We start from the raw sequence: 26360 nt of genomic DNA, 5'->3' as shown, positions 1-26360 counted from the left end.
CTCACAGTTCAGGAGTCCCAGCTGGTCACTGATGAGTCCCAGGGCAATGATGAGCACTGGGAAGAGCTGCAAGAGTTGGGGAAGGTCAGTGAGAACCCACATTCAGAGCCAGGGAAGGACACACAGCCCTGCTTGGCTCTGCCAGGCTCTCCCTGGGCATGGGAGCACTGGGCACCTGGAATGGTAGCCCTGCTCTGGGTCTGACCCTCTCTTTCCTCAAAGAAGGTAGGAGACCCAGGAGCCCAAGGGAGATGGCTAGAAACACCCTGAGGCTTTCAGGAGGAGGAGGGATTCCATGAGACCATAGCCCAGTCCAGGACATCACTAGGAGCTCTCAGCATCTGGGCAGACCTCGCATTGGGAAGGAAGGAGAAGCTTCTCCCAAGCTGGTGGAGCCATGGAATGTGTCTGCCACTGATCCCAAGGTACTGGGTGCATGCAGCAGCCCTGGGACAGTGGCTCTGCTCCTGCTCCAGGCACCAGTGATGCCGCTGGGAGCTACACCACATCTTTTCAGACTCACTGCTCCTTCCTGGAACGTTTTATTTTTCTGACTTACCAGATTAGGAAGAAGTCTGTTCAGGACACTTGCCAATAAATTATCCACAATTGGGAGCAGGCTGTGGAAAAATAAAGGAGCACCATGAAAACAACCTGCTGCAAAGTAAATGGGTCTTGTTAAACAATTCCCTGTGAATAGCGTGGAGCACAGACCTCCCGGAGCAAGGCAATTGCAGCAGCAGAGTGAATCGTTTCTGCTTGGATTTTGCATGAGATAACTGTAATTTGCATCCCAAAATAGCCGATGGGAAATTTATTGCTGCCTTTTATCTGCTAGTGTATAGTCTCCTCAAACGAGCAGAGAAAATCTCAGGCTGAGTGGTTCCTACACTCCGTGCTCACGTCTCACAAGACCCCCACTCCACGTCCATTAAAATAAGCTCTGAACGTGGCACACGGGACAGAATCGTGCCTTGAGATCTCTGGGACAGCACACCACTCCCTGTGGCTGTGTGAGGGTGCACAGGGACCAGCACCACTGGCCCTGTGACACGGCTGTGGGTGGCTGTCACCTCCAGGCACGGAGGGAGGGAGAGCTGTGACAGGGAAATGCCCTGGGACATTTACCATTCGCACGGCATGGGTTGGGGCTGGCAGAACTTGATGGCGAGGTGGCTCACGCCAGCAGGGGACTCCTCCATCACCCACCCTCTCAGGAGTCTGGTTTTAATGCCACCAAACAGCCACAGCACCAGCCCCAGCCCGACCCAGCCCTTGCCATTGAGGGCACTCGATGGGGGGCTGAGGTAAGCAGCCGTGCCAGGCAGGAGCTGCAGGGACACCTGGGCAGCGCCAGCTCCAGCGACAGCAAGAGGGACACTGCGAGTGACAGCTCCAAGCACAGCTGGGCTGCACCGCTGGCACACAGCCATGCTCAGGGCTGGGCGAGCCAGAGGCCAGTCAGACCAGAAATGCCAAAAGACAAGAATTTTCTCATTTATTTCCCTGTTTAAGTTAGTTACTTTCCAGTTTTATCAGAGGCTTGGTTCTTTTGCCTTGTTTTTTCCTTCTGCTTCTGCTGGGCTTCCAAGCGCAGCGAGGGATGGGCTGAGACGGGAGCGGCGGCTCGGCAGCGCAGTTCGTGCACCCTCTGCGGGCAAAGGCTCCGGCACTGCCTCCTCTGCCTTCCCTGCAGCCCCAGGAGCCTCCTCTGCCTTTCCTCGGCCACCTCAGGAGCCCCCTCTGCCTTCCCTGCAGCCCCAGGAGCCTCCTCTGCCCTGCAAACCTGCGGGACTTCCAGAGCTTCCTCCTTCCAAGAGCCTGGCCAGTTGAAATTTTAATTACATAAACAAAACTACTCAGTTCGGAGGGGGAGGTTTCCCAAGCATGGTGCTCTCCCCTTTCCCTGTGCAATTCCCCTGCCTTTCCTGGCTGATCGTGGTGCTGGTATGAGGATGTCAATCCCAAAGGATCCCCAGTGATCCCTGTCTTCCAGAGTGGCACTGGTGACCCACCATCATTCAGAACTCCTTTATTTAATTCCTTTACTTTATTCCTTTACTTTACTCCTTTACTTTACTCCTTTACAGCCCAGCCTGAACCCACCTCACCCTCAGGTGAGTTGTGCAAATTAAGGCTGAAATTATATCAGTGACTCACACTGGCCTTTCTTAGTAAAATGGCCCGTTTTTAACCTTATAATGATAAAAATAACCAGAACCTCAAAAGGATATCATGACACAAAACCTCCTTAAACTTCCATGTTAAATGAATGGATTTTCAGAAAAGGGTTTTCATTTTGCTATAATGACCTATTTTCTGATTTTTCAGACTAGTCACTAAATATAAACTGGAATTACTTCATTCCTACTATTGTTGTATTTATTCCCATTTTTTTCTTGGCTCACTGGAGTGTATCATAAGGTTTGGGGGTAAAACAAAGCTCACAGTACTTTGTACCACTTTTTGAGCTCTTTTTCTTTACCTGACCTTGTCCTGAATTTCAAGGCTGGTTTTGCTCAGCTCCTCCTGAAGTGAGACCTTATGCTGGTCCGTGGGCAGCTCTGCTTTAACCCACAGCAGATCCTTCTATAGTGAAGATGCTGCAGGAAAAGTGGAAAGGTGCTTGAATTTCCCAAGCTGGCTAGTGGATTGAGGTTACAAAACACCATTTGGGTGTTTCATATATTCCACTATAAATAATGACTTGTAAACCAGGAAAAAGCATTGAGCAGCAGGTGACTGGACAGCCAGTATCAGGCAGCACTGTTCCCAAGAGCCCGGGGCAAAAGGGAAGGAAAAGTGTGTGAGACTCTGGCTGCAGCACGTGAGGCTGCACTGACCCGAAAGAGCCGTGCTGGGAAATCAGCTCCTTCCACAGAAATCCCTGCTGACACCTCCCCACAGGCTGGCACACAGGTTACCACATCAGGGGAAGTTTTTAACTTTCCAGTGAATGCGTGGGGAGGCTTTGGAATAGTTTAGAGCTCAAGGAACCTCGAGAAGTGGTTCCTGAGGCTTGTCCCACCCATCCTGCAGCTGCCAGCTCCTTCCCAGCAGATGGTGCTTCCTCCAAAAAAACCCCTGTGCTGGGACACCTCCACGGCCCCTCCTGGCTATAAGGGCACGTTTATTCTGGTGCCCTCAACACTTAATACCTTTGTGAGATCAAATGTGCTTTTTTTGACAGCCTGGTGCTTCTTACACAACAAGGGGGTAACACACACCTAACTAAATCCCCATGGAGTGTGTGCTCACGTTATCTGTGCCTGGCTCTGGACAGAGCCTTGCACAACCAGCACCAGCAGGCTCCATGTGAGACCTGCTGCCAGCGGGAGCTGCTCCAGAGGGCTCCAAAGGAGAGGGAGAGATCAGCAGGAGCTGTGCCAGCGCTGCACCACAAGCCACCGTCAGGCATGAGAGATGGGCTGCAGCAGGGCACCCGTGTGCACCCAACCCAGTGCCCCTCTGAGAGGCTGTTTCACACCTGGTGCCACAGGCTGAGCTTCAGAAATGCTCTCTTTAGGTCCCAGTTTGTCCTCTGAAGGCACAGCCTCCCCACCCACCTGTGTGCCATGTGGCACAGGGGCACGGAGCAGGTAAACAGCCGTGGGGAGCCAGAAATTCATATAAATAAATATCCAGAGAGGGAAATACTGTGACAGTGAGAGATTTTATTGAAAGAGCAATAGGAGAGCAGCCTTTGTGCCTAAGAGCTCTGCCTCCTGGCTGTGGATCTTAAAAGTGGCCACAGGAGCCCCCAGACATCCACCAGCCAAGCAGCTTTCCCACATGATGCTGGCTGAGGCTGCTGCCTGTCCTGCTCAGGCCACAGCCACAGCACAGAGCAGCACTAGAGAGAAAGGAACAGGGACAGAGTGGAGCAGAGCAGGGTTTGGGGGCATGTGCTGCCTCAGAAAGGGAACAGCATTGAGGTTCCTCTCGAGCAGGATCTTCCTAGAGTGTTCTGGCCGGAAAACTCATCCACCTGGAAGAAGTAGAACAAAACCTACTCAGTTTTCTCATTCAGATTTTCACCAGCTTTTTGCTGTATCCCAGGTGAGGTTTCCCTGTGGAAAACCAGCAGAGGGAAACTGGGAGCAGCCCATGGGAAATGAGGTTGGCCAGGGTGGTGTGGAGCTGTGGGATCTGCATGTCCCAGCCCTGGGTGGGCACATTCCCACTCCCCAGGATGTAGCACGGTGGGAAAACTCAACCCTTACATCAGTGATGTCGACTTCAGCATTCCTGAGGTTGATGTTGAGGACGTTGGGCAGTGGGACCGACACACGGAAGGCATCTGCAAAAACAGGGTAAGAATCTCATCACAGGGATGAAACCCGGAATGAAGGCAGCAAGGGGAGGGGGAGAGCCCCAAATCCAGCTGAATCTGAGATGAGAGGGGACCCTGACCCCCATACCTTGAACAGAAGGTACATATACAGCTGTGAGGACATTCTTGAGCCATTCTGCCAGCGAGGAGGCCTGCAGGGAAGAGGATGTGTCAGAGCAATGGTTATTGAGCCATGTCAGGGTTATCAGTTGAGTTCTACTCAGTTTGCTATGAAATACAAGAGCTAAGAAGCTTCCTTCTGTGAAACACTCCCGGGACTCAGGGTGGATATGTTCTTTGGGTAATTTCTTTTTAATTATTCCTCCCCCATTCCCAGCACCCCCAAGTGAGAAGATACACCCAAGTGTCACTGCTGTAGAGCACAGGGGATCTGCAGGGCAGAGGGAAATTGCCCTCTGCCAAGAGAAGTAGAAGGATGAAAACTGAAGAATTAGTTTGTGGATTTCCTCCCCCACACAGAGCCTCTGGCCATTGCATCACTCACTGCAGCACCTCGATGCAGTGCATGCACTTACGCTGGGAGCGTCAAGGCTGGGGGGGAACCGTGTCAGGTTGATGCTACAAAAGATAAAAACAAGGAGGAGTTGGGGTGTGTTGGTGCAGCCTCCTCCAGGCCCTTTCTCGGTCTGGAAGTTTTTTTCACTTTCATAAAGACACAAGATTTTAAAATTAGAACAACTTTTTTACAATTCTCTCATCACGTCTGAGATTGGTCTGAGGTTGGGGCTGGGGGGAGGCAGGAAGGCTCCAGCAGTCATTGACATCTTTACCATGTCTACACCACTGTCCCCCACAGCCCCATTTGTCCCCAGGCAGAGCCCCCCCCACGCACTGAGCTGGGCTCTACCTGTCAAGAGCCAGGGAGGTTTGCAGTTTGCCATCAGAGACTGATGGGGTGATGCTCAGAACGATGTCCTGGAAATGGAACAATGAAAGAAATGAGGTTATTCCCCTGCACAGCTCCCAAGACTGAAAAGTGTGTTTGTAAATTACCCATTCTGAGAAAAAACACTTGTCTGTGCCGAGAAGCCACATTTTTGTGACAGATGGCATCATGTATCTCTCTCCCCAGGGTTCGCCTTCCTGTCTTTATTTTGTGTTATTCCTGAAACATTTCACTTACGCTTTATGCTTGGTTATGAGCTTGTTTAAAGGACTGGGCATCACCGTTCTGATGATGCAGTAAATACAAAAGTACAAACGCTGCAGGGCCAAGGGTAGGGTATGCCAAGGGGATGCCAGCAGTGATCCAGCCTCAGCCAGCGCCCTGTTACAGGCATCTCATCCCCCAGGAGCTCACTCACCACATCAACGGAGAAAAGGAGCCCCTGGGGGGTCTGCAGGGCAGGGCTGGCGACATCAATAGTGGCTTTGAGGGTGACAGTGGCTCTTCCATCCCTCACAGTCACCACTGGCTCCTTGCTTACTCGGACACGCAGCTCCAGGGGCAGGGAGCCAGGGAGGGCCCGTCTGAGCTGCAGGGACAGAGGAGGTCAGGGCAGGGGTGGGGTGAGTGAGGGGTTGGAATCAATGCACGTGGAGAAGGTGACTGACCTGGGGGATGAACGGGAAAAGGGCAGACACGCTCAGCGAGCTGCTCTGGGGAACCTGTGGGGACAGCACCGGTGACATCGCTGCTGGGAGGGGCTGGGCAGAGCCCACGCTGGGCTCAGCCAGACCCCACAAACACAAGCAGGCAAAGGTGGGCACCCTCGGGTCACCCGAGGGCAAGCAGGACACTGACCTGGCCTTGCAGGGGGGAATTGCTGCCCGTCAAGCTGGTGATGCTGAGGTTGAGGGCTCCCTGGCCCTGGCCCTGCTCCAGCAGCGCGCTGAGCGTGTCCTGGGGGAGGCTGAGCCGGGGCGGGCGGCCGGTGGCCAGCTGCAGGCTGGCAGAGAGGGACAGTCCCTGCCCGGGGCGCTTCGTGCCATCCCTGGCATTCTCAGAGAGGAGCTGCAGGGGACAGAGCAGGGAGGGCTCAGAGGATTGCGCTGGGCACCCCGCCTGCCTTGGACCTCGTGGAGAGGCTCTCACGAGGTTTGTCAGCATTAAATGGTGACAGGGCTGCTCCGGGCTGCTCTGGCACAGGCAAGGGCTGCATCTGCTGCACCTTGCCCACTGAAACACTGCCACATATCCTGATTGGAAAGACACATTGCTGATATTTTATGCATGATTCTGGTCCCTGTCAATTATGAAACTTTGACAAACCACTTATAAACAGAACATGCCTGTGAGCAGTGACTGCTGCTCCTGTATGAAATTAAACTTTTCTGATTAAAAACTGTGAGAGTGCTACAATTATTCTTAATTAAGTAGCATCAAGCCACTCTTGATCATGCCACCGTCAAGGATTAACAGGCAAAAAAAATAAAGCAGAGATCCAGCAGTGGCAATAGCAGGGATGTGGCTGGAGCAGACTCATCAGAACCTTCCTGTGAACAAGTGCCTGAAGGCAGCTGAAATGTGAGTAGCCTTTGATAAACATCCACCACGTTCCAATTAATCAAAGCCAAAGGTTTTGGGACCAGGGAACACAGTGGCACTTACGTTCAGATCCATCTGGATGGCATCACCACTGAGGATGGAGAAGGAGGGCAGGTCCCCCAGAGCCCCGAGTGGGAGCACCTCTGTGAACACAGGGAAGAAAGCTCTTCAGCTGCAATGGCAGGGAATTCTCCCAAATCCCATGGTCCCAGGAGTTACTGGAACCAGCACAGCTCCCATTCACAGCATTCTCAGCTAGAAAAGCCACTAGAAAATAATAGTTTGCAGCAAAAAAAGTTATTTCTAAAACCCTGTGGTGGGTTCTGCTGGAAGAGCTGGCTGCTGCTGCTGGGGCAGGGAAACTGAGTCTTGGGTTTGAGCTGGGAGTTGTGGTTTTAGAAAATTACTAAAATATTTGTATTTGCCTAATGTAAAAAGCCAAGCAATGCTAAGGGCGGGATGTCACAGGGAGGAGGGGAATAGGAGGTGTCGACTTACGGTTCCTGGAGCCGAGCAGGGAGCTCAACACCTTGAGCTTGGCGTTGATGATGTTGCAGCCCTGGGGAAGCAGAGGGGAGTGAGAGGGTCCTGGGACCCACTGCACCACTGGGTGACATGGCACCAACACAGCCAGTGACAGCAGGCCCTGCTGGCTGCCCATGTGGGCAGAGCTGCTGCAGGCAGTGCTGGGGGGCACATCCCATCACGCAGGACTCCGCATGGCATGGGTGAGCAGCCCCTCTGACCCACCGTGGGTCTCACCTGAGTTGGTGGCTGCTAAACCAGCGCCTGGCTCAGAAATCTGTTTGCCAGCAGAGCCTGGCACAGGTGATGGTGCTGGTGCCTTTCAGCAGGAGGAGAGGCTGACCGCCCCACTGAGCTCACAGCTGTGCAAATATCCACATCCATGGGCAGCCTGGCCTTCTGCCTGCCCTGCCCTGCTGCCTGCCCACCCGGCACTGTGCATGGAGGTGGCTCTGCAGACTCACCAGATCCTGCAGGACATTGCTGAGCAGGCGTTTCAAAGGCTCTTCCAGAACTGGCACTCTGGGTCTGGTAACAGGAAAATAGGAAATAGCAAGTGACAAAGATTAATGCCGGAAAGTAAGGGGACTTCACACAAGAGAAACATGAGGCCTCGCTTGCATTGTCCTTACTCAGTGCTGAAATATCACCGTTCCCAAGCCCTCTGAATCCTGCCCGGTGCCAGGTTCCCCACACCCAGAAATGTTCTTTTCTTAGCCAAAATTTTAGAAAAAGGTCAATAGTTCCCCTCTGAGCCCAACAGCTGGATCACCTTCAAGACACCACGCAGAAAGGCGCTGCCATCAATGACCAACAGCACCAAGGCGTCCCACTGCCACGAGAGCCACGGGCCACCCCCTCACACAGATGTTCCCTCACACCTCATTCATACCTCACATGGGCGTTTATGTCAACAGTCTTGCAGTTCAGAGCCCTCTGCTGAGCTGTCCACGTGTCCTGCACCAGTATGGTCGCATCTACCTCCACCAGCTGGCAGAGGGGCTGGCCCGGCACGCTGCCCAGGAGAAGCACAGCAGGCAGCTCAGGACACTTGCTGACCACCTTCTTTCCAAAGAGAAAGAAGGAGCCCCCCTGCCCCAAGCCATGCCCCTACGGACATGCCCTACCTGCTCTCTACCAGCAGCTGTGTGTTGAAGTCCACCTGGTGCCCAAAGCCCGGCAGGGAGCGCAGACTGATTTTGGGGAGGGTGTTGTTCACAATTCTCAGTCTGGATGGTTACAACAAGGAAAAAGGCAGTGAACAGCACATTTGCACAGCCCTGCCCCCTCAGCCCCCAGCACTGCAGCTGTGCTCTTGGGGTCCTCTTCCCCCTGGGTCATCAGGCATCCCCACCAGCCAGGAGCAGCTTGTGGCACATACAAGGCACCCTGGGATGCCTTGTAGGCATCCTTCTCCCAGGCAGAGGCAGAAACTCCCAACAGGTGAACCCCCATTTATGAGCCCACCCCAGGAGTGGAGGGAGGGAGCCCTGTGTGTGCAGGCTCCAGAACAGGACCTCCTTTCCCCAGCATGGCTCAGACACACCAGGCTGCTCAGGGTCACCGTCTCCCACTCGCACTCACCCAATGAGTTCTTCACCATTTCTACCAAGGAGGCTGCCAACGAGACCGTTTTTGCCAAGGAGACCATTTTTGCCTATGAGAAGCTCAAGGACGGTGTCAAGGAGAGTGTCAACAAGGCCATCTTTGCCAAGGAGACCATCAATAACACCATCTTTGCCAAGGAGACCGCCGAGGATGCCGTCTTGGCTAAGGAGACCACCAACTACACCATCTTCGCCAAGGAGACCACCTAGGAGACCATCTCCACCAAGGAGACCATCTCCACCAAGGAGACCACCAAGGAGACCATTTCCACCAAGGAGACCATTTCCACCAAGGAGACCTCCAACAGCACCATTTTCTCCAAGGAGACCACCAAGGAGACCATCTTGGCCAAGGAGACTGCCTACAGGACCATTTTTTCCAAGGAGATTGCCTACAGCACCATCTGGGCCAAGGAGATTGCCTACAGCACCATCTGGGCCAAGGAGACTGCCTACAGCACCATCTGGGCCAAGGAGACTGCCTACGGGACCATTTTTTCCAAGGAGACTTCCTACAGGACCATTTTTTCCAAGGAGACTCCCAGCGACTCCATGCTTGCCAAGGAGACCACCAAGCAGATTGCCACCAAGGAGACCACCCGAAGCTCTCTGGGGAACATCTTTGGCTGGTGAATCTTTAAAACCTGAAGAACAGAATCAGAGGTCACTGTGAGCTGCACAAGGTGTGCCAGCCTGGTTCTTCCCTCCCCTCCCCTCTCCCTCTTCATACAAAAGAGGTGGTGGCACCAGCCTCTGTAAAGTGACTGAAGTGCCATCTCCAAAGTGCTTTATAAATGCAAATTACTTGCATTGCTACTATTGCTGGGCAGATGTGCACCAGCTTCTGATATTCTGAGTATGGTCAAGAGACAAAGAAAGCAGAACTGGCCCCAAAAGAAGGATAAATCCTGTTTCTTACATACATTTACCATTTGTATCTGGTCTGGCAACCGAATATGGGATTATAAATCCTTGTGAAGGGATCAGCAGGCTGTTGAGCAGGACAACAGTCCACAACACCGACATCTTTGGTCCTGATAACTGTGGGAAGTGATAGCCATGAGTGCAGTGCTGGGAGAGCGAGCACCAGCCCATGGAGGGAGGAAAGAGAAGGGAGGGAGGAGAAAGGAGGGAGGAAGGAGAAAGATTTTGTCAGGGAAGACAAAATCAGGGAGGAAGCTGCTGCCATCTTTCCTGCCTCCTCATCACTGGTTATGATGGACAGTGACACTCCTGGTGGCTCTTTCCTGCAGGAGGAACCAGAGTGTCAACACCAGTAACTCCAAAAACCAATGGTCAGAGCAGTCAAGGGGAGAGCAAAGGGTTGTTGGGATGTTCCTGCTGTGATCCCCTCAGTGCTGGTGAGCAATGGCATGACTGAGCTGTGTGATTTGGGACTCATCCATCCTAGATGGGGATTTCTCCAAGAAACACATCCTGCATGCCACAGAATGGGAAAACAAGACATTTCTGACAACATGATTGTCTGTAGAAGAAAAGCAACAACATCTACAGAGTACAAATACAGAAATATATCAAGCAAGGAGAGAACCTCCGGGGTGAATGTCATGATTTCTGCACAAACATCAGATTCTGAGGCTTCCCTCTGCATGGAAACACCTGATAGAATTGTAAGAAAGAGAAAGTAAACTTTGATATTTCAGTGTCATTGAAATATTTCTGTGGGACCTACAACTTGAAGTAGCTTATTTTTCTTTTTTAAAGAACCAAAATGAACTTCATTGCTCCAAATCTATTTAAATGTAAATAACTCATCAAAAAGGGATCAAAACAAGTGTGAGAAGTCTAATTCACCTTAGCTAGAAATCTATGGCAGATAACCAAGTTATACCAAAGATAATTGAAGTGATAATTGTTTATGAAAACCCTGAAATACCCTTTCTTCTGCGAGGACTGCAAATCCAATGAGCACGCACATCTCTTCTGGAGAAACTTGCATTGAAAGGCACCATTTACTCCTCAGAGCATAATTCAGGCAGGCAGCAGGCAAGAAAAACAATTTTTGCTAAAAGGCCAACACTCCCAAAGGAACACTGAGGGTTTGCAGAGGCAGAAGCAAGGAGCACACCTTTTGAGGAATAAGTTTGCTCTTACCTGACCAAGTTCTCTCTCCAGCCAATGTCCCTGTCTTCTGAAGATCACCGGGGTCCAAGATCTTCATATATAGAGCTTCTCAGCAGGAAAAAAAAGGCAGGTGATGTCATTTGGGGCATCCAAAATAATTGGTGGGGAGCAAAGCAAACAAGGTCTTGTTTCTGGTGACTTCCACTGCAAATATTTCCTTGGAGATATTAGGAGTTAGGTAAACCATTGAGCAACGAGCTGTAGGTGCAGACTCAGCCAGCCCTGGGTGCCTGGTGTGGTACACCATCCTTTCATCCTGCCTCGATGTGGACGTGGCTGAGATGTCATGCCCTGATAAAATACCTTTCTTTCTTTTTTCTTTCTAAATAAAATTGATGTTCTGACTGAAAAATGTGTCAAAACCCTGGCCACCCCTGGCTGCTCTTACTTCTGCAGTTCTCAGGGCCGCAGTGCTGAGCAGTAAGCCCCTGTGTGGGGATGTGCCACGCGTTGTGATAAATGAAGGACCAGGCAGCACCTTTTCCAGTGTAAAGACAGACTGTGGAGAGAGAAATAGCCAGGTATTCCCTGTCCAGGCCTCCAGGACATGCCCAGCATTGCATCCAACTTACCTACAGCCTGATCAGATGTCACAACCTAACAGATACCCTGTTAGGTGACTCTTTGGAGAGACACCACCTAACTGGGAAATGCTGCCTTATCTAACTGGCATGGAATTGCTTCCAAGTCCATCACCCCTGCTCAGAGTGCTCCAGAGGGCTGGAGGTGGAATGTGCTTTAACAGGAAGACTCTGTTGAGAGGCTGATGCCATTGACCTGGAAGCTCCCACGTCAGAACTTGTTGGTTTGGGGTCTTTCTGAAGTTCTGGAAGGATTGATGATCCCATTGTGGGCACACCACCCCATGCAACAGATGTGCTGCAGCTGCCCAGGCTCTTCTGCCTCCTTTCTGTGGACCCTGCCCTGATTGCTGCCCAGGAGACACAGAGACACTGCAGCAGCCCTTTGGGGAGGGAAAGGAAACCTTCCTCCATGGGCCCCAGACCAAACTGGGATGTGGGATGTGGTTCCCATGCATGGGGCGCATCCTGACAAGCACAGCAAAAGCTGTCTGTGCTGAAGGGAGAATGCACCAGCTGAGGGGACTGGGGTGAGCTCTTCACTCCCTGATGTCCTCATTGACAGAAGTGGATGGCAGTGGCTGCTCCCCAGCTCTGCTGAAAAATAATCCAGAAAAACTGCTTGCTCAGTGTTAATACTTTCTGTAAACTTGGAAATAAATATTTCCAGCAGATTAGCCAGCTTTGGACACACATTATTTCCAGCTTTGAAAAAATACCTTAGTTAAAGGCCAAGGAAAGGGTGGTAAAGATATCAAAGCACTGAAGGAGTTGTCACCCTCCTTGCAACCTGATCAGCCAGGACCTCTGGAGCACAAAGCCCCGCTGTCATGGTGAGATCATGACCTTTGATAAGATGGACGAGGGTGTTAACAAGATGGTATTAAATTATCATTTATCCTGAATCGCTTCATGGTCCAGGAGCCACTGTCCAAAACCTGAATTACCACGAAGACAGCCCCGATACTGGTCAGTGCACGGGGAAGGGGCAGGGTGGCAGCTCTGGGAACAGCTCCTGTGCAGTGACCTTTCAGGCATGACAGTAACTTGGCCTCTCCCCAGAGGCTGCTGAATGCAGAGGTCTCTGGCCATTGGATATTTTGGAAAAACTGAAGCAGATTCCCATAAAGAGAATGACATGGTGATGTCCAGGTCTCGCTAAAGTGACTTTCAAAGCCCCAGGAGCACAGAGCCAAATTACTGAGTGAGGACAGAAACCAGAACGGATTTGGTCAGAGGGAGAAGAATAGCACCGATGTGAACAGACATGTTTGCCTCAGTTCTCTGTGCTTGGATCACCTGAAATGAAGCTGTCAGGCAAACAGCAAGGGCACGTACTCCCAAGAAGAGTCAGACCTTGACATCAGCAGGCTCCAGTCAGAGCAGGCTGGGGGAAACATCCTAGCTATGGCTGGAAAATGAGGTGGATCTGCTCTGCTCTCCCTTTGATGGCATCATTCACACATGGCCTGTCTGCCTGAGGAAACCAAGGTTTGCCCTGCCATCCCTCTGGGACCACTGAGAGACTGGTACATCCCTGCTGCTGAGGGATCAGGGCTTCTGTGTCCGTGCAGGGCTCCAGGGAACAGCGCTGGACAAGGCTGCACATCCACCCCAGGTCACCAGTACCAGGGACATGACAGTGTGGCTCAGCAGCAGAGCTGCTTCATGAAAAATTAACTAGGTGTTCCCTGAGATTCCCAGCCTTGAATTCTCTAGGAAAGCTGTGGACAGACATTTGGATTCATTTTTTTGTTCTGCTGAAAGGATTGAGACTCAAACTGTTCAATTTGTTTGTTAGCTAACACAAGAACAATAAGGGAAATCTGGCCCATGCTTGCAGTGACATGAAGAGAGGCATCACAAACCCCAGTTTTTGTGGGGAGCTGCTTTTACAGCTCCTTCCTCACTGCTGAGGACTCCCAAGGAGAATGATTCCTTACACATGATGCAGAACAAATCCCTGTGGAGAGCAGACGGGGTTTTTGGAGCCTGCCTCCCCAGCAGGTTTTCCTGGGAGTAATTTCCTAAAACCACAACAGTCTTTCCAAAGATATCCTCGGTTCAGCGCCAGCTTCCTGTCACCAGGAAAAGATGTTCAAATCATGTCAGCTCGATGAAATAAGGATCAACGCTGTTTATTGACTTACTAATGACAAGAAATTATCCAGGAGCCAGTGAGTTACACACTCAGGATCAATATCAGTGAAGCAGATGATAAATACCAACACCAGCCTGAACCTAACTCTTTCTGGGGTCCTAATCCCTGGGCAGGCACACTCCTCACCCTCCAGGGTGTGCACCCTCGGAGCAGAGGGTCACTTCCTTGCATCCATCTTGTGGGAGATGTGGGTGATGCATCCTGACAATGCAAATGTGATTTATTTAGGGATCAGCTCTTTCAGGACACAGCCTCTGCCCAGCCATGCCCAGCTGGATCTGACAGTGCACAGCAGGACAGTCTCACTAGGGGGTCATGAGGTCTTTTTACTTCAGTTTGTGGAGTCAAAAACTCCTGGAAAGCCAAGGAAAGGAAGAGACACCCCAGGAACACCAGCACCCTGCTGGTCCCTCCCCCATCCATTCCCCTGAGTCCTGGCCACACTGGGGATTGGGGACTGCAGCCACAGAGTCCCCATCCCTCAGGTCTCAGTGACAGGCATGTCCAGCACCAACATGTTCTGTGGATTTAACAGCAAAAAGCACCTGGGTGGAATTTAACAGTTGGTTCTGTGTTTGTGTGTGATGGACTAATGGCACCAAGTCCAGGGGTGGCCCAGGGTATGGCAGAGCCACCATGGCAGTGCCCCTGCCTTGTCCCCAGTGATGATGTAGGTGCTGCCCAGCAGGTCAGACAGGATCCCTGCACACAGCACTCCTGAAATGAGGAGGAGACACTGTCAGAGACACCTCAGCTGTGGTGGGCACTGCCAGCATCTCCAGCATTTCCCTGCCTACCAAAGGATTTTGGGAATACTCAGAGGGAAAATCAGCAGGGTGGGAGTTCTTGGTTTTGTGTATTTTAGTTTAGTCTCTACTTTTGGCATACTTCCCACATGAGATAAGTAGATAAATGGGTGCTGCGAGGTGGGGAATTTTGTTGCCATTTCAGCTGGGTTTAGGCACGGTTTAGGGAGATGTGTTGATTTTTGGAGATTTCAGAAAGGCAAAGAACTGTGATAACAAGGAGGTTTGATTCTGAGGACAGGAGCAATGCTCCAGGAGGCCTCAGAGAAGCTGTCTGCATCCTGTGCTGTGGCTCTGTCCATGCAGGCAGATCCCTCCAGCCTCTGAAGGACTGGGCAGAGCCTGGCTGCAGGCACTGCCCAGCACTTCCCCCTGCAGGTCCCCTGCAATGGAAGGGCTGGCAAGGACTGTCCCAGCAGAACCCCTGGCAGTCCTGGGGGCTGGAGGAATGTGCCAGGTTCCCACCCCACAGGTGCCACACCCAGTGGAGTTACTGCTGGCCAAAACTCTGCCACAAAGGCACACTGTACATTGTGAGCATGGATCACTTCTGAGCACTTTTGTTTGGGGGGGAACAGTTTAGGAGGCTGATTTATCATTTGTTATTCTTTGAAATATTATTCCTTGAGATAACATTTTCATTTCCAGGATCCACTTCTGGTGGGAGCAGAGCTTTGAGGCTGCCAGACCACAAACATCAGGAGCCTCCACTGCTGGTTACACAAACCAGGGTTTGCCTCAGATTCCTCTGTCCCTGGCTGAACTGGGTTATTCTGGATTAAACCTGCCTTAAGATGAGCAAAGAGCAGGGCCAGATCCCCACAGGTACCTGACTAAAATGGGCTGACTTTATGGCGTGTTGGGGGGCTGCAAGTCTGCCCTTTGACATTTGGGAACCAGTGCTCAACGCCAAGGGCAGCTGACATCCCTGCCCGCCAGGCTGGGACAAGGGGGCTTCCAGCAGCACCAGTGCATTTGCTGCATCAACCCAGGAACGGCTGGAAATGCTGCTTTTCACCAGCCTGAAAGCTCCTTTGTGTGGCAAAACTGTGAAATCTGTTACAGTGCACTGAGAAGAAGGAGGAGGCGGAGGAGGTGGAGGAGGAGAAGGAGGAGAGGGAGGAGATGATCTGGGAAACAGGGATGGGAGGAGGATGGGACTTACCAGAGCTGGCAGCACTTTCTGAAGGGTGCTGTGAAGGACCTTGCTCACGACTTGGGTTGCACACTGGGCAGGGAGAACATGTCACCCTCAGAGCCTTCATGTACCCAGCAGTAATTATTTATTGAAGATCAAAAGGTGGGAAAGTCACTCGCTAAAGAAATTTATCTGGTATGGATTAGAGCAAAATTTGCCTCGTGTATAATAAAATATGTTTGCTCTCCTTGCAAACCTTTTCTCAAGAATGCCATCTTCTGGTTTTAAACGAAGTTGAAGGTTTACATCCCTAAACGAAGCTCTGACAGTCTGGAAATATGAAGCAGACAAATATGCACATTGCATGGAATAGCACAACTAGAGCTGGTCTGAATTTGTCCGTAAAATCTTTGTTTAGTGGGAAAAAAGAACTGCAAAAAGTATTTGTGTGCTGCAGAAATCCAAACCTGAAGACTGAAACCTCTAACAGTGCTGTTGCCTGCCCCTGAGGAATTGCCCATCCTGGCAAACCAGCAATGTGTCCTTTGGGACTTTCCTGCTGGGGGGTTCTTCTAACACTGACAAAGGGGGTGTGGGAGCTCCTGGGGCTGAACCTCGGGGTGCCCCTGGTGTCCTGCCCCAGCCACCCTCCGACCATCAGGTTTACAACCAGAGTGATTTCCTTCTGTAGAGCTGCTCAGAGCAAAGTTTGGTCAGCACAGGATAAACCCCAGGGATGAGTGAGCTCCCAGATCCCCCAGCCATTTTCTCCATGGACATTGGCTCCCATTAACCTTTTCCCAGTGATTCTCATTTGGACTAAGCCTTGAAGAGCCCTGAGCCAGGGAGAACACCACAAAGATCACCAGGACACAGAAACTTTTCACCTTCAGCCCAAAGGAAAGACAGAGGAAAAGAGCTGGGTGAGGGGGAACAGTCAGAGCCTGATGCCCAGTATTTTTGCTTACAGCAAAGTCACCTCTTGCTGGTATTCTCATTACTTTTTTCTTCCCCTTCTTGTTCAAACTTTCCATTTAAATCTAATTTAGGAACATGTTTTTCCCAATGAAAAATCACACTGTCTAATTTAAGAAAAAATTCTTTTGGCATTCAAAACACCTCCATGCCCCCATCCAGCATGGATCTGGGGGATGGAGGGCTGGCTTTAATCCCCCAGAAATTCGGGGGTTGCATTGGGACATCATGGGATGCTGCAGAGCTACGACACCTGCGGTGCTGAGGCGGGAGCTGAGGCGCTTTGTTGCCTTTAAGTTACAGTTTCTTTGTGTGTTTGTAGACACAACCATGCAGAAAATCACCAGCTTTAATATCGCACTTGTTAGCAGGGAGTGATTCGTGGCTGCCTGCGGGCTGACACTTCCCAACCTCCCAGTTTTATTTGCCCGTCCCCGGTTCCGGGCTGGCAGCGCGAGGCTGCGGCTCATCACTCACCGCCAGTGCCTTTCCTGGGCTTGGGCTTGGGCTTTTTTTTCACAGCTTCCTCTGCCATTTTCTGCAGAGCATCACTCCCATTTAGAGCAGCTGAGACTGCTGGAGGATTTGCAGAATGTGAGGAGTTCAGCACAAACCCAGGGGGGAGCCTGTGCTGGAGGGTGAGGGGTTGCAGAGTATCATATAAAATATCTCTATTAACATATCCCATCCCAGCACAGCCAGGACCCCTGCTGATCTTCTGCAGAGAGGTAAGGAACAGACAGTCTATAAAACCTGACTGAGAAAGAGGAGAACCAAAAGAATTAAAGAGGATACTGTTGTGTGAGCTGGTCCCTGAGGGTTTCCAACATCTGCCAATATGAATAATTTCACTGATAAATCTGAAAGTCTGGGTAAGCTCTCAGTCTCAGGTCCCAATCAGAGCTCCCAACCAACAGAGACTTGTGTATCAAGTCTGAAGGAAAAAACTCATCTCCTTAATTATGTGGTACAGACAGAAGTGGGAGCAAGAGGAAACCTAAGATGGGCAGTGGCAAATTCTGCTCCAGGAGCCCCACATGTAATTGTGACTCTTGGAGGAGCAGCTCCCCAAAGGTTCTTGGGGTTGTGCAAACACTGAGGGAGGAAGAGTGTGCAAACACTGATGGGCTCAGCTGGGGGATAACCCAGTGAAAATTGTGGTAACCTCAATAATATTCTTACTGATTTCAGGCAGGGTTAGAGTGAGGATGAGAGGAACTTTCACCCGCCCAGAGAATGGGCTCCTCAGCCCCATCCCTGTCCTAATTCCACCAAGGGACATCCACACATCCCACCAGGCTGCAAAGGGGCTGCACAGAGCCCTCCTCCAGCCTGCTGCTGTCCCTTTGGCCACCCCTGTGTCCTCCCCCATCCCCTCCTGGCTACCCCACCCAGCAGGACCCAGCTCTGGGAGCTCAGCCTGGTGAGGTAAGGCAGCACAAAGTAATTTATTTCCTCTCTTCATTTCTGTATAAAACTTGTCATGAGGTTTAATCCGTCATTACCTCCCTCCCAGAGCTGTGCTCGGTGGCCTGCTGCTAAGCCCAGACAAGGAGATTTACATCTTATCTAACAGGAGTGTAAGATTTATGGATAACTCCCGACAAGGAGCACATCATGCCAGAAAGACACTTTTGTGCTAGTAACTTGATCAGTCATTATGCTGTGAGTTGACATCTAATTAAGCCTCCACAGGCATCATCAGGTCCAGAACAGCTCTTCAGGAGGAGAAAATCCACCTCTAAGCACCGTGGTGGCAGCTTATCCCCAACCCTTGCACTGCTGGAACAGACAATAACGCTCCCCAGAAAACCCCCAGTCTCAGGGAGAGCTGGTGGCATCACCTGCGCTGGGAAAAGGAACCACAGGGGTAAATTCCCAACTGCTGCTCTAAAATGCAACAAACACCCATTTCTCAGAGGCTTTCCTAGGCTGTGCCCACGTCCCTGCCAAAGTCAGATCCACAAAACACCTCCCATGGCCGCAGGGGACTCGTCTGAGTGTTACAACCTTCTCAATGGATTTACTTTTCTGAGCACATTTCTTGCCTCTCAATGGGCTGCCTACACCAGCGTGGAAGTGTAAATCCTGCTCTCCCTTGGCAGGCTGCTCGATCTTCATATTTCCTCCTGACACTGCTCCAGGATGCCTTCGATGGAAATGCACAGCGTGGCTGGAATTCTGCTTTCCGTGGCATTTCCCTGCCATGCTGAGCAGGAAGGTAACACCGTGCTGGGGAGAGCCAAGGGCTTTGAACATGTCAAGATGCACCTGGACCCAGAGGCCGGTAGCTGACGCCACCGAGGCACAAGGGACAATGCTGCTGCCCGGGCTGCAGGTGTTTCAACAAGCCCTGAACACCTCACCCGCTGCCAAGGCACTCAGACCAAAATGGGCAGCTCAACCCTCTCTGGAGACTGGTCATGCTGAGCTCGTGGGGGGACGGGGGGAAGGCAGAGCACAAAGGGGAGCTGGCCAGGCCGTGCAGGGTGGGTGTGTGTGGTGTTTGCTGGTGGTCCATGCTCTGTCCTCCAGGCCAAAAGGAAGCCAGAGGAACATGAAGGACATCAAGCACAGGAAGGAGAGGAACTCCTATTCCCTCCCATGAAGGGTTTCTCTACTTTTGGAGATATTATCAAAGAGAGTGGATGCCTCTGACTATATTCTCAGCCAATTGTAATAAATATTGCTGCTGGCTTTTGATAGGGAGTGGGTTTAAGAGGGGAAGGGATTACTGCACATGGGACCATTTCAGATCTTCTGTCTGGTCTAAAACTTGCTGAACCCAATAGAAACACTTCTGTTACCTTCAAAAGACTTACTCAGCCCTGATGGAACCAGAGAATGTTCTTAATAAATTGCCAGGTCATGTTCAAATCTCATCCCTTCTGGTCTGAGCTCCCGAGCCAGGAGAGTGACACAAACCACAGCAGCCTCTCATAGAATCCTGGAATAGCTTGGGTTCTGAGGGACCTTATTTCTGGTCTGAGCTCCCGAGCCAGGAGAGTGACACAAACCACAGCAGCCTCCATAGAATCCTGGAATAGTCTGGGTTGAGAGGGACCTTAAAGCTCATCCAGTTCCAAAGCTCTGCCATGGGCAGGGACACCTTCCTCTAGACTTTTCCAAGTCCCCTCCAGACCTTGAACACTTCCAGGGATGGGGCAGCCACAGCTCCTCTGGGCACCCTGTGCCAGGGCCTCACCACCCTCACAGGGAAGAATTTCTTCCTAATCTCTAACATAACCCTGCACTCTGTCAGCTTAAAGCCATTGCCACTTGTCCTGTCCCTCCATGGCCTAGTCACAAGTCCCTCTGCAGCTCTCTGGGAGCCCCTTTAGGCACTGGAAGGGGCTCAAGGACCTCCCTGGAGCCTTCTCTTCTCCAGGATGAACAACCCCAGCCCTCTCAGCGTCCATAGCAGAGGGGGACACGGAGCTGCTGTCCCTGTGGGGTTCAGAAGAAAGGGTGTCTGCAGAGCAAAGAAATCCACATTTGCTTTCTAACAATGTTTGATTTCTTGGCACCCTCCACCCAGAGGCCTTTCTTTGTGCTCCTCAGGAGCACCACAGTGAAGACAAGCTGCCCCAGCACCTGCTGTTCAATCCTTCACCTCGCCGGGTCAACGGCCAAAGTAATCAATTCTATGGGGAAACAATAAAAAAGGGACGAAAAAACAAAGTGTCCCCCCAGTGTCCTGGTTCCCAGCCCTCTTTGCCAATTCCTGCCCATCAGCTTTGGCTGGGAGGATATATAAAACCAGCAGAATTTCTCAGCGTGGCCACGGCAAGTCACAGGCTGAGTCAGAAGAATGGGAAGACCAGCCAGGAGAGGTAAAGATGCTTTTGCAAACTGAATAACTTGATACAGGCATTGCTCCTACTTTTGTGTGTCTCCATAAGGGCCAGCACTCACCAGAATGATGCTTTCTGCAAAGACTGAGATAAATATGTATGTTTTCTGCAGGTTAAACTTTCTGAATTACTTGTTTTCATAACATTGTAGGAGCATTACAGACATTATAAACAATTCCCAAATGTTTTTCAGAGACAGATAACACTTTCACCTTTTCATTTGACTTTATAACTCCTCCATAACTTCCATTTCTTCCTCTATTAGTTTTAGCTTCTGTTTATTTGCTATTTTTATACCAGTTGTGGCCATTCTGTGCTCCTCAATAAGCGAGATATCGCTGCAGGCACTGTCCTAGCTCACAAGATTGCAGAGGCTCTTCAAGGCTGAACCTTCTGTCAGTGCTTTTGAGACACCACACGAGAGCTGTGGGCTGTTATTGCACCAAAGCTGAAAAGCTCCACACCACAACCCCAGTCAAGGAGCAGATCTGTGGCTCCATGCCTCAGTGGCCAGGCAAGGGCCACGTTGCTCTGACCAGGCTGCTGTGGGTGCCCTCTTCCTCCCCCTCCTCCTCCTCCTCTTCTTTCTCCTCCTCGCCCTCCAGGTGCCTGCATGGCCGTGCTCCGCACCCTGAGCATCCTCCTGAGCCTCCTGGTCCCAGCTCTCACCACCAGGTCACCCGACTGTGGGGGCATCCTCAGCCCCTCTGGACTGGGATACCGTAAGTGCAGAGCCACACCTCCCATGCCAGCAGCAGGCAGTGACACCTTCCTCTCTGCTGGTGAAACACCAAACGCTGGCACCAGAATCTCCTGCCACTGCTCAGCTTACCTGCCTCACCCCCTGCCCATTGCTGGCAGCAGGGGCTTAGTAAGGGATGGAAATGGGTTTTAGTCTGTCCATCAGGACACAAGCTCCAGAGGCTCTCATAAAACATCTGCTCTGTTTCACAGTTGCTGAAGTTTCAAAGCCACATGCAGAGTCGGTCCTCAGGAGGGACCTCATGGCCCCGCCAGCCCCAGCCCCTTCTCCCACCTCTCCAAGTAGGTGAGTTGCCCTCTCTTGCCCCTGCCATACCCCTGGCTCACACTGGTGTTTGAATATTGTCACAAAAGCACTTTGCCAGTGAGAACAAAAATCCTCCTGCAGACCAGGGCGTTTAGAAATGAGGCTCTGGCTCCTTTGTTGGTGTCCAGCAGCAGCAGAACCCACGCGGCTCTCAGAGCATGGATTTATCTGTGCAGATCTTGTGAACTTTGGGGGTTTCTCAGCGTCTGTTCAGTCTCCCAACATCTTCCTTTCTGCTCCAGCAGGAACCAAATTATCTCTGTCAAAGTTGACAAGTTTTCCCTGACCCTGATCCCCGACACTGGGATGCGGCTGAGCATCGAGGTGGACCTTGGCATCAAATCTGCCCCGTGAGTGCCGGGGCTGCCGGGCTGGAGCCAGCCCAAGCTCCTGGCTGGAGTCACAGGACACCTGCAAGAGCAAGGGGGGCCTGGGGGGAGCATGGCCAGGAGCAGCCCCCAGCTCCAGCCCTCTCCTCTCCTCTCCTCTCCTCTCCTCTCCTCTCCTCTCCTCCACAGCTCAGCCACCAAGGAGATGAGGCTGTCCATCCTGGCAGACCTCCACGTGGACATGAACCCCGAAGGGAACCTGGAGCTGGTGACCTCTGACTGCAAACCCACCCTGGAGGAGGTGCAGAGCACCGAGGAGACAGACAGGTCAGCCCCACAGTTTTCCTCCTTGTGGGATTCAGGTAATGGGTGAAAGAAGAAACTGAGGCACAAATGTTTCTAGGCATTGGATTGAGACTTGCTCACTGCCCTCAAAGCTAACAAAGGCCAACACTAAAACTTTATCTTCATGGGAGGGGCTTTGCTCTATTTTTGGGGTGGTTTCCCCATTTTAGGAGGGTTTCAGTCTGTCACAAGGGAGTGGTACTTTTAGAGTTACGCAGCTGGAATGCTTTTTATGTAGGTTCAGTGGCAATTCTCCAGTGGTTTGTGATTCTGAATTGTAATCATGGCTTGATAGAAAACACTGGTACTTCTATCTCTGGATACCTTTTGGGTCAGATAAAAGACAATCACCCACCTTTGGCTGATCTGGTTTTCTCCTAACTTCTGTTCTGTTGTTTTTACCCAGCAAGTCCTCGGGCTCTGATGTGGACAAGCAGATCAACGTTGAAAAAGTAAGATAAAGTTTGTAAAGGCATAAGAGAGCCTTGTACAGGTCTGTAAGAATTAGAACAGTTTATGTCTCCCTGGTGCTCTTCCAGATTTCCCCCACAGCTCCGTGCTCACTGGACACTGCCATTGTCCCCTGGCTCCTGCTACCAGCTGATGGCAACACCCACCTCAGAGGCTTTCTGGGGACACCCAGTGCCATCAGACCCCATCTTCATCTGTCACCTCTCTTTTCTTTTTGTTCTTTATTCCACAGATTTGCCTGGAAGTCTCCAGACTGCTGCTTCTTCCAAACGAACGGCTGATGTCTCTGGCAGGTGGGCAGCTGGCTTTCAGTCCCATTGTGGACTGAGGGTTTCAAGGAGCATTTTGGAGCAGATGATGAGGTGGGACAGATTCCTACCCTGCAGTAGCAGAGGCTCTGCTGCCATCATCTCCCTGGGATGTGCTCCCTCTGCCCAGCTCTTTCCCTGTCTTTTTTACTCTGGAAACCCAGACACTTCCCAGAGCCTGTCACTCCTTCCCTTCTCTTCCTGAGCATCCCTCTGCTCCATTTGCAGCTCCATTTCCCATCACACCAAACTGCCAAGTCCAGTACCTGCCCCTGGCTGCCCCCATGTACTCTGAGCAGGGAATCATCATCTCTCTGCAAGTAAGTCTTCACTTTCCAGCTCTTACAGCCCAGCTCCAGTCCTTGGAAGAGCTGCTTCCACCAAGTGCTACAGCCCTGAGACACTTGAAATTCATTTTCTCTTTGCCTGTGTCCCTGCAGACAACTTTCCAAGTGGCAGGGACAGTGGTCCCTCTGCCAGTCAGCCCCGTGCCTTTCAGCATGCCCGAGCCAGCGAGCTCCAGCCCTTCCCACCTCATCCTGGCCTTCTCTGAGCACTTCTACACCAGCTTATTCTCTGCCTTGGAAGAGTCTGGAGCCCTCAACGTGAGTCTCCTGGTGAGTGGAACAAGGGAGGGAGGAAGGAGTGGGAGATACACACTTGGAGGGACAGCCCTGCCCTGGGAATGTCTGGGGGGATCCACAAGCCCTACATAGAGATGAGAGTGTGTCCAAGCACCTTCAGGAGTCCCAGCCCCTCACCCCAAAGCTCCTAAAAATATTCCTGGTCTAATGGAGCATGGAGAGTTTGGCATGAGGAGTAACCTGCACTGCTCCTGGCATGGGCTGGTGTGAGGAGGGCTCCTGCTCGTACCCAGGGTGGGAGGGGGCTCATCAGAGGGGCTGCATGGCCACGAGCCCTGGAGCAGCCCCATGGGTCTGATCACGAGTTGTGCTTTGTGTTCCAGAGCTCGCTGACCACGGCCACCTTGGCTGAGAGGATCACTCAGGTGTGCTGCTGTCCCTGGAACCCCAAGAGGCACAAGCCCAACTCAGGCAGCGTCCCCAGCTGCCCACCCCACCCTGGGGGTGCAGGGGTGGCTGCCATGCCCAGAAACAGCCCCGCTCCCTCGGCAGATGGGCTCCCTCTTCCAAGAGGACCTCCCAGTGGTGCTCCAAGCTGTGACCCGGAGCTCGCCTCACGTGGTGCTGGAGGAAGGCAAAGCCATCGTGCAGCTTTTCCTGACTGCCCAGATCGGAGCAGGACCATCCCTTTCCCAGAGCTTCCTGAGTGTCAACGTGGTGGGTGTGGAAGCTTGGGGAGCGTGTGCTGAGAGTGTCTGTGCTGCCCCCAGGCACTGCCCCTTCCTCTGAGCCCCAGTGCAGCCACTGCAGGCTGGCTCAGCCTTTTCCATCACGGTGCTCCCGGGGTCCAGCAGCGTTTGCCCGCGTGGCATGGTGCAGGGTGCAGGGAGCACACTGCAGAGGCAGCACGTGGATGGGCTCCTCACACCCCACGAAGCCCCAGTGGGATTGTTTCCTCGCTGATCCTGCCCTCTGTTCCCCCCACAGGACGTGACTGCCAGGCTCCACCTCAGCGTGGCCGACACCAGGATGATCATCTCTGTGGCAGCCGTAGAGTAATGGCCCCTCTGCCCTGCAGGAGCCCCAGGGGGACACGTCCCACCCACAGCAGGGAAAGGAGAGGCAAAGTGGGCTGGGAGGGTTTGAGCTTTTAGAGTTGGGGCATTGCAGACGTAGCTTCTTCCCCAGGGAGACAGTGAAATTCCAGAAACATGGCTAGGGAGAAAAGTGGGAACTGCAGCTTCCACACTCCCACAAAGGCACAGATGAGGAGTTTGGGGAAGCTGCTCAGTACAGCTCAGCACCAGCAGCTCCTCTGCTGCTCTTTGTTTTGCAGGGATATCGAGCTCAGCCTGGCCACCTCTGACGTGGGTCCTATACTGGTAGGTACCTCCAGCTGTGGCACTCCTGGTGCCATCCTCTAAGAGCCTGGTCCCCCTCAGCTGCCCCAGCCACCCTGGGCAGCGGGTGCCAGCAGGGAAATATGGGAATACTGACTTTGGGTGCTTGCTGCACCTGGTGGGGAGCAGGGGAGTTGAGTCCTTGTGGGGTGGGAAGAGGTGCAGTGAGCATCAGGACCCTGTCTGCCCCTCTCCTCCTGCCTGAGCCCCACACCATGAGCTGAGCCTGACTTTCCCCCACAGGCTGCCTTGCTGGAGGAGCTGTTCCTGCCCACAATCCGTGAGGAGGTGCCAGCCCAGATAAACAGTGAGGAGATGGGAGCTCTGCGGGTGCTGCCATGTGGGAAGTTCAGCATGGACCCAGGCAGCACCCAGCTGGCAACTTTCCCTCTTTCTTTCTTTCTTTCTCTCAGAGGTCCTGAGACAAGGGGTTTTCCTGCCCCACATCGCCAGTTTCACTTACACCGATGTCAACATCACCATTCACAAGGTAAGAAATAAGACATTGAAATTGCTCCCTGCTGTGCTTGATTTAAAGGAAGCCTGGGAGCAATGCTAACCTCCCAGCTCCAGAATAAATCAGAGCCTGGTTGTCCAGCCCTGGTAACTTGCAGGACCCAGTTCCACTGCCTCAAACAGGCCCAGCCCCTGTGTAGCCCCATGGCCACAGGCAGTGCCTGGGGCTGTGGGGGAGATGGTGAAGCCCTGTGTGAGCTGATGGAGCCACACAGGCACCATGCTCAGTCTTCCTTCCTTCCTTCCTTCCTTCCTTCCTTCCTTCCTTCCTTCCTTCCTTCCTCACTCAGGATTATGTCTTGATCCCCTGCAACCTCCAGCTAGAGGCAAGGACTGCAGAGGCAAGAACCTGGGAGTGAAATTTGGTGTCTGGAGTAGAACAGTGGCAGAATCATTCAGCTGACTCTCACATCGTGCTCTGTGGCTTGCCACTGCTTGAAGTGTTGAAAATCTCCTTTCTTGACATACTAAAACATCATGGTTTTGTATTCTGGATAATAATGGTGTTGCACTAGCAGCTTTCTCTTCCAGCCCTGCTCCTGGTAGTTTTGTTGCACAGAGAATGGATTGTAACAACGTTCTGTGCTTTAATTAAACATTTCTCTTTAATTCTGCATTTATTGGTGTGACTATTGACATATTTCCACCCTCAACAATTTGCACCTATAAACAGATAAATTTTGCCCATCACATCCAGACCCTAC

At 52.0% G+C, this 26360-nt stretch overlaps 1 protein-coding gene across 1 annotated transcript; it reads left to right on the top strand.

Moving 5' to 3' along the window:
• The first annotated feature begins 12541 nt into the window (after positions 1-12541).
• Positions 12542-26015, top strand: BPIFB2 (BPI fold containing family B member 2). The gene is made up of 17 exons (XM_041458297.1): positions 12542-12580; positions 20342-20414; positions 21240-21356; positions 21589-21682; positions 21949-22053; positions 22222-22359; positions 22784-22829; positions 23081-23141; positions 23385-23476; positions 23597-23773; positions 24124-24165; positions 24293-24457; positions 24728-24795; positions 25077-25122; positions 25384-25447; positions 25554-25630; positions 25947-26015. The coding sequence occupies exons 1-17, from the start codon at positions 12542-12544 to the stop codon at positions 26013-26015; spliced, it is 1473 nt and encodes a 490-aa protein (XP_041314231.1).
• The last annotated feature ends 345 nt before the right edge of the window (positions 26016-26360 follow it).

Source organism: Pyrgilauda ruficollis, unplaced genomic scaffold (genome assembly GCF_017590135.1).
Source record: "Pyrgilauda ruficollis isolate IOZ18807 unplaced genomic scaffold, ASM1759013v1 scaffold127, whole genome shotgun sequence".
Classification (NCBI taxonomy): domain Eukaryota; kingdom Metazoa; phylum Chordata; class Aves; order Passeriformes; family Passeridae; genus Pyrgilauda; species Pyrgilauda ruficollis.
Note: the sequence above shows the minus strand (reverse complement) of the source record. Positions and strands in the feature narration are given on the sequence as shown.

What these genes read in the sequence shown, in the direction of transcription:
- BPIFB2 (XM_041458297.1), top strand. Translation starts at nt 12,542, where the DNA reads ATGACCTTTGATAAGATGGACGAGGGTGTTAACAAGATG. An exon ending in AGCACCGAGGAGACAGACAG is followed by an intron (nt 22,360 to 22,783) that starts GTCAGCCCCACA and finishes GTTTTTACCCAG; the next exon opens with CAAGTCCTCGGGCTCTGATG. An exon ending in TGGCTGAGAGGATCACTCAG is followed by an intron (nt 24,166 to 24,292) that starts GTGTGCTGCTGT and finishes CTCCCTCGGCAG; the next exon opens with ATGGGCTCCCTCTTCCAAGA.